The following is an 8379-nucleotide window of genomic DNA, read 5'->3' on the forward strand; positions in this document are numbered from 1 at the left end:
GAATGCACGTGAAAAAGGTAAATGGGGGTATAAAGAAAGTGAAAGAAAAAGGAAACGGAAGTCGCTTAGATTAGAAGCGTGAAAATTGTAAGTAATGATAAAATAAAAGATAAGTAGACTAAGATGCGTTTGGGTTCTCATACTCTCTCTCTCTCTCTCTCGCTTGCACTCTCGCTTTCGTTCGCTCGCTCACTCGCTTACTAATAAGTCCTAAATTGCGCTATCGCAGGAAATAGAAATAAGGAACTAGATATAAGACTTTATGTAAATAATTGTAAATAATTGTATGTGTAAAAAGGATAAGATTGTAAAAAATATATAAATGTAAACGGAAAGATTGTAAGGAATGGAAGTCATGTAAACCCTTAGGGGACACATTATGAATAAAGAAGAAGACATTCATCTTTTTTAGTAGAAAATTATTCTTCTGGTTTGAAAATTCATCTATTATTGTTAAAAATGTATTTTTTGTTGTTGATAATTTAACTATTTTGTTGAAAGTTCGATTGTTTTTAGTTGAATTTTTTTTACTGACAACTTAACTACCATTTTGGTTAAAATTATGTAATCTTCTCTAGTTGAAAATTGATTTATTTTTTCGTTAAAGATTTGAATATTTTGTTCATTTTTTTTATTGAAAAATTACGGTTTTCAGTTAAAACTTCATGTTCTTTAGTATTAAATTATTTTTTGTTTTTAGTTAATTTTTTTTTTGTTTGAAAATTCAAAAATTTTGTTGAAAATAATTTTTTTTTGGAAAATAAATATCTTCCAGACAAATCTTGAAGCGACTTGCAAATAATAATAGCAATTAAAATTGCTTTCATACAATTTTTAATAGAAGTAGATAATGCAATGTTACCTGGGGTAAGTTTCCCAGATTTTGAGACTTATATATGAACATTTTCGGGCCTGAACAGATTGGCTTCTGCTACTGGTCCAAATTTTCCGCTCGGTTTTTTTAGAACTAGAAATAGAGGTGAAAAAAGTTTTCCGTCAGCAGATATTAGTGGGTGGATAGTGTAAATATGGGTAGTGGACGAAATAGACTGGACAACGCATTCCACCTTTTCTTCTCCTTCAACAGCTAAAGTTTTTCCGGAATGAATTTCCAATTGAAAGCCTCTTCGATCCGAATTATAAACATTCTGTACTCCAACATTCGCTATCTCTTGCTTCACACTAACTACAAATTCATCTGCATTCGTTTTTAACTCGTTGACATTTTCCAGTGTCTTGCTGGTAACAAACTGGTTTATTTTTCTGGAAACGATTCTGTGTTTGCTTTTAAATTTAGCAAGCTACGCTCGAGAAGCGCGGAAGAGAAAATCTTCGTGGCCAATTTCTTGTTGTGCTTGTAATGCTCACCTGCGTATGTCTTTATCATGAATAATAAGCCCGTTATCAACTGCTTTTTTGAAATTCTCTAATGTAATGTCACATATCCTGACAACTTTTTCTCTATAAGTGCCGCCTTTATGGAGAGTATGTGGCCAACATCTTAATTGTTTTACTGAAAGAATTTTTCTGAATTTTTGCTGAACACTCTCAAGACTTAAATTTTTCTTCTTTCCACTTCTCCAATATTCGACTGCTCTAAATTTATAGTCGTATGACATTTCTTCCTCATCTATTTTGCATCTATCCGCAGGTGAAAAAGGCGGATCATGAATATGGTGTTCAACATCATTCTCTATGATTTGTGCATCCAAATTTTTAAAAGGTTTTGGAAATTTAAGGACTCTTCATCCATCATCTCCACCACGTTAAATTCTTCCATGGCATCCAACAAAATAGTTTACAAATATTTTTTATGTAATAATGTAGATAAAAATCTATAAACAAAAATTTCTATACATAGTCGAGCGGCCACCCTTCTGAACAGTTATTGTCAATTTTTGAAATTGAATCAATAAGTAGTTAAAAAAAATTTGGAAAAGCAAAATGGCCCAAGGCAGGGCACCTTCTCCTATTCAGACTTTTCATGTATAATATCGAAATTGGAAAGTTTACTGGTTAACTTAACCTTCTGTTTGGTGATTTTTGGTTTATTCTGTGAATCCTGTGAAGTTTGTCGGTCTTTGCTTCTTTGGCTTAGGCAAAGTGTCATTGTTGAAAACTACACTTCACTAAACTAATTGTAAGGGAATTAGGGCAGAGTAACGGCGTTGAAAACTAGACTGACAATGAATCTTCTTTCGGATTCTGAGGTATTTATAGTGTAAGGTTTCGTACATTATTCGAGTCATAGCTGTTATTTTCCAATTTAATATTTGAACGGAACAGTTTCTATCTTGGTTTAAATCACCTTGTTTTTTTCGCAAGATAAAATTTATCACAGAATGCACAATAATACATTATTGTACATTCTGTGATAACTTTTATCTTGCAAAAAAAACAAGGTGATTCATGTACAACAGATTGCATTAAAATTAATATTAAACAAACTCTGAAAATAATGTGCACAAAATTTAATTAGAAAGGTTAATAATGCTAAACAATTTAGGGGTAGTTACCCTCTGCAATGCTGTTTATCTCTTAAAAATACCTAAGTACCTTCATCCTCTTTTTTGTATACAACACATATTTTTTCGGATTTTTTTTGCTCAATTTTAGACTTATTTTGCTATCCATCGTTATAAAACAAATTTCCAAATTTTTTTATGTGTAGAAAGTATATATTATCATAGACATAAGATAAAAAGTGTTTAAGGGTAGCTACCCCCATTACTTTTTTTAATACTTAATCTGGCGACACATTATTTATCTTTCATCACGAGGAAACTTTTCCAGTAGGTTTGATCGAAATCAATTTAGTTTTTATACACAATACTATACAATCGACACTTGAGACCCCTATCTTTAAGAGTTTGTTTCACCCCCTTAAAGTGTTTTTCCGTAGATACAAAAAAATACGTGTCGCTTAGTTTTTCAAGTAATACAGCATATTTAAGGGAGAATCAAATCATCTATCCGATGACTCTTTTCTATATTGCTTTGCAAATTTATAAGAACTATTCATTCATTAAACAGTTTTAATTAAAAAAATAAGAGTTTGCCCTTCTTCTACAAGTAAATTTGTTTACAGAGTCAACTAAGAATGTCTATTCGGTGTCTCTTTCCTATGTTGCTTTGTAAATTTACAAGAACTAATAATTACTTAAACAATGTTAATTAAAAAAATAAGAGTTTGCCCTTCTTCTACAAGCAACCTTGGTTCCGGAGTTAACTAAGAATGTCTATCCGATGACTCTTCTATATTGCTTTGCAAATTCTCAAGGACTATTAATTATTCAAACAATTTCAATTAAAAAATTAAAAGTTTGGTCTTTATTCTACGAATCAATTTGTCTTCGAAGTCAACTAAGATTGTCTATCCGATGACTCTTTTTTATGTTGCTTTGTAAATTTACAAGAGGTAATAATTATTTAAACAATTTTACTTTAAAAATTAAGGGTTTTTATTTTTTCTACAAGTAAATTTGTTTACGGAGTTAGCTAAGAATGTCTATTCGATGTCTCTTTCCTATGTTGCTTCGTAAATTTACAAGAACTAATAAATATTTAAACCATTTTAAATAAAAGTAAGAGTTTGCCCTTTTTTCTACAAGTGAATTTGTTTACGGAGTTAACTAAGAATGTCTATCCGATGACTCTTTTTTATATTGCTTTGCAAATTTACAAGAACTATTAATTATTTAAACAATTTAATTGAAAATTTTTTATTTTGGCCTTTATCCCACGAATCAAGTTTTCGAAGTCAACTAAGAATGTCTATCCGATGACTCTTTTCTATGTTGAATTATAAATTTACAATAACTAAGAATTATTTAAACAATTTTAATTAAAAAATTAATAGTTTGCTCTTCTTCTACAAGTAAATTTGTTTTCGGAGTTAACTAATAATGTCTATCCGATGACTCTTTTCTATATTGCTTTGCAAATTTATAAGAATTAATCATTCATTAAACAGTTTTGATTATAAAAATAAGAGTTTGCCCTTTTTTCTACAAGTAAATTTGTTCATGGAGTTAACTAAGAATGTCTATCCGGTGACTCTTTTCTATGTTGTTTTGCAAATTTACAAGAAATTTTAATTATTTAAACAATTTTAATTTAAAAATGCGAAGTTTGGCCTTTATCCTACGACCCAATTTGTTTTTGAAGTCAACTAAGAATGTCTATTCGATGTCTCTTTCCTATGTTGCGTTGTAAATTTACAAGAAATAATAAGTATTTAAACCATTTTAATTTAAAAAATAGGAGTTTGCCCTTTTTTCTACAATTAAATTTGTTTACGGAGTTAACTAATAATCTCTATCCGCTGACTTTTCTAAATTGCTTTGCAAATTTACAAGATCTAATCATTCATTAAACAGTTATAATTAAAAAAATAAGAGTTTGCCCTTCTTCTCACAAGTAAATTTGTTTACAGAGTCAACTAAGAATGTCTATTCGGTGTCTCTTTCCTATGTTGCTTTGTAAATTTACAAGAACTAATAATTATTTGAACAATTTTAATTTTAAAAAATAAGAGTTTGGCCTGTACCCTACCAATAAATTTGTTTCCGAAGTCAACTTTGAATGTCTATCCGATAACTCTTTTCTATGTTACTTTGTAAATTCACAAGAACTAATAATTATTGAAACAGTTTAAATTAACAAATTGAAAGTTTGTCCTTTATCCTACGAATCAATTTATTTTCGAAGTCAACTAAGAATATCTTTTCGATGACTCTTTCCTATGTTGCTTAGTACATTTACAAGAACTAATAATTATTTAAACAACCTAAATTGAAAAAAAGAGTTTCTCTTTTTCTACAAGTAAATTTGTTTACGGAGTTAACTAATAATGTCTATCCGATGACTTTGCTTTGCAAATTTTCAAGAACTACTAATTATTTAAACAATTTTAATTAAAAATTTTAAAGTTTGGTCTTTATCCTACGAATCAATTTGTTTTAGGAGTCAACTAGAATGTCTATCCTATGACTCTTTTCTATGTTGCTTTGTAAGTTTACAAGAACTAATAATGATTTAAACAATTTTAATTAAAAAATTGAAAGTTTGGCCTTTATCCTACGAATCAATTTGTTTTCAAAGTCAACTAAGAATGTCTATCCGATGACTTTTCTATGTTGCTTTGTAAATGTACAAGAACTAATAATTATTTAAACAATTTTAATTTAAAAATTAAGAGTTTGCCTTTTTTCTACAAGCAAACTTGTTTACGCAGTTAACTGAAAATGTCAATCCCATGAATCTTTTCTATGTTGATTTATAAATTTACAAGAGCTAATAATTATTTAAAAAATTTTTAAAATAGGAGTTTGCCCTTTTTTCTACAAGTATATTTCTTTACGAAGTCAACTAAGAATGTCTATCCGATGACTCTTTTCCATATTGCTTTGCACATTTACCAGCACTATTAATTATTTAAACAATTTTAATTAAAAAATTAAGAGTTTGCCCTTTTTTCTACAAGTAAATTTGTTCACGGTGTCAACTAAGAATGTCTATCGGGTGACTTTTCTATATTGCTTTGAAAATTGTCAAGAACTATTAATTATTTAAACAATTTTTATTAAAAAATTAAGAGTTTGGTCCTTATCCTACGGATTAATTTGTTTTCGAAGTCAAAAAAGAATGTGTATCCGATGACTTTTTTCTATGTCGCTTTGTAAATTTACAAGAACTAATAATTATTTAAACAATTTTAATTAAAAAATGTAAAGGTTGGCCTTTATCCTACGAATCAATTTGTTTTTGAAGTCAACTAAGAATGAATGAGCAGTTCGGGTTGATTTGACCCCCCCCCCCCCCCCCCCCCCCCCCCAAGGTTTACGTTTACATTTCGTCAGACCACACTTGGGGTATTTTTACTTTTTTTCTTTTTTTTCTACACTAGCGAGAGTAAGGTGAATGCACTTATTACTCCTTATAAGTCGAAGTATAAAAATTCATTATTTATTACATTTCAATCAAGTTAGCACGATAATAGGAGCACGAACGGTAGCAGGTGCATTTACCTCACGATTTCACTTTATATTATTTTAATAAGAACAATCATGGTCCTCTGCGTACATATTTAGTTAAGAAATAATTTTTTGTTTATAAATAAAACGTTTTGCATAGAAAAATGTGTATATTTCTATCAAAACCTCCTACATTCACACCCAAAATAATGCATGAGTTCATGTTAAAAAATTACGACTTTGAATTACGTGAAAATTTCTTGCAAAATTTTTTCGTTGAAAGGCACCCTCTTCCCCTTTATTTTCGTTTTTGGACCGTTCAATTTGATTAATTTTTCCCTGAGTTATGAATTTTTGAAAAAAACTATTTTTTTCTATGAGTTTATTTGTTAATTGTTAAATATATAATCAATAACTTCTTAAAAATACAAGAACCATCAATTTTTTCAGATTTTTAGGAACACGTTTTCGAGTAAAAACTTTAATTTGTGAAATATGTAAAAAATCACTAATACTTCCTTTATGAGGAAGAAAATGCATTTCCTAACGGGAAGCAAAGTGCTTCCAGAACATTCTATTAGACTTTTTAAATTGAGGAACGTTTGATTAAATAAATTCAGATTTTTTCGAAAATGTTATCATTGCAAATCTTCCTCTATGAGGAAGGAAAATAATTCATTCTTGAAAAATATAACCTATTTAGTCCCCATATATTGTTACGGTATTTCCAGTGAGTAGTATGATATTAGATAGACAAATAAACGTTTGAAAATAAAAAATGATATTAAGTAATGAATTTATAAATATATGAATACAGACACATGTCTACAGCTTCTGATGTTGTTTAAAATTTCGATATTTCTTTTTCTTATAAAATTAACAAGGAACCTCAACAAACACGAAAAGTTATAGGCAATATATTATTAAAGATTACACTTATTTTATAAAATTTACTAGACATCCTGTTTCTGTTTTTAAAAACAAACATCATTTGATTTGCAGATATGGTGAAGTTGTCAACATTAATTTGGTGAGAGACAAGTTTACAGGAAAACAAAAAGGTTATGGTTTTCTCTGTTACGAAGACCAAAGGAGCACCATATTGGCGGTTGACAACTTCAATGGAATAAAAGTAAGATGCTTTTGTATACTTAAAGTCTAAGGTATAAAGTCCCAAACACTTATTTCTGTCTATTATTATTTTAAGATAAACATAAACATGAAAAACATGAAAAATTTTCTTGAAAACATATTAAACGATGGAAAAATTGAAGGAAATCTAATTCAAAGATGGTTCGTATTATAATTATGTGAGTTAATACTTGAAAGAATAACAGATAATATTTTTTTAACAGTTACACATTTATTTCCTCAAAAAGTCCACCTTTAGCTTTCAAAAATTTCACAGCATTTTGGTTCATTCTATTAATGTATTTGAGCACAGATGGTTTAGATTGCTCCCACGTTCATTTCAACATGTTTTAGAGCGTTTCTTTCGAAGTTGGACACTATCGATTCAAAACACTCATCCAAAAATTGCAAAAACTATCTGCTGAATAAACAAAAAGAAGTCACGTTGCAAATCAAGGAGTTACCACCACAATCGCTTGCTCTTAACCCAATCGAATTTCTTCGGGACTAACTTGATCCACAAATCAGAAAACAGTGTCCGACTCCGAAAGAAATACTCTAGAACATAAAAAGCAGGTGTTTCCGAGTTTCAATCGTGTGCAAAATTATGAATATTGCCGACGTTTCGTGAACATTGCGGTTCTCTTTTTGAAAGATAACCTGATACTGAGGTGTCAGTATCTCACTTTACGAAAATGCCAATCTCTGATACACTTGATATTACTAAATTCTTTGCAAACTTCCCTTTCGATCCAATATCTTTGATATCTGTGCTATAAAATCTTGTCAACAGAATGTCGTCCAAAAGTTTCTGGACATTTAATAATTGAGCCTTAAAGTTGAAAAATTCTCTTGTAAACTAATGATACGATGAAAAATCCAATTCAAAAATAGTTCGTATTACAATTATGTAATTTAATACTTTAAAAAATTACAAATATTTTTTTAACAGGCGAACATTTTTTCAATAAAAATCTACCTTAAGCTTTTAACACTTTTGCGGCAATTTGTGGCATTCTGTTGACAAGATTTTCCAGCACAGATTGTTGAAGGTCCTTCCACGTTCTTTCAACATGTTCCAAAGTAATAGATTTAATGCTTTCACGATGATTCATTACAATAAAAAGGATGTATTTCGGGTTTTAATCATGTGCAAAACTACGAATCTTACCGACGTTTCGTTAACATTACAGTTCACTTCTTCAGGCTTAATCTAATACTAAAGTTTCAAGTTATTTTGTTTTTATATATACTCTCTACCAAGCCTTTGATT

The 8379-nt window shown here is 29.4% G+C and overlaps 1 protein-coding gene across 1 annotated transcript in view; it reads left to right on the top strand.

The window, feature by feature from the left end:
• Positions 1 to 8379, top strand: part of LOC117179412 (RNA-binding motif protein, X-linked 2-like) — a 64813-nt gene that overhangs the window by 43680 nt on the left and 12754 nt on the right. Inside the window, exon 3 of the mRNA XM_033371172.1 lies at positions 6978 to 7107. Within this exon, the coding sequence (XP_033227063.1) occupies positions 6978 to 7107 (130 nt within the window). The remainder of the gene's footprint in view (positions 1 to 6977; positions 7108 to 8379) is intronic.

This window comes from Belonocnema kinseyi, chromosome 9 (assembly GCF_010883055.1).
Source record: "Belonocnema kinseyi isolate 2016_QV_RU_SX_M_011 chromosome 9, B_treatae_v1, whole genome shotgun sequence".
NCBI lineage: Eukaryota > Metazoa > Arthropoda > Insecta > Hymenoptera > Cynipidae > Belonocnema > Belonocnema kinseyi.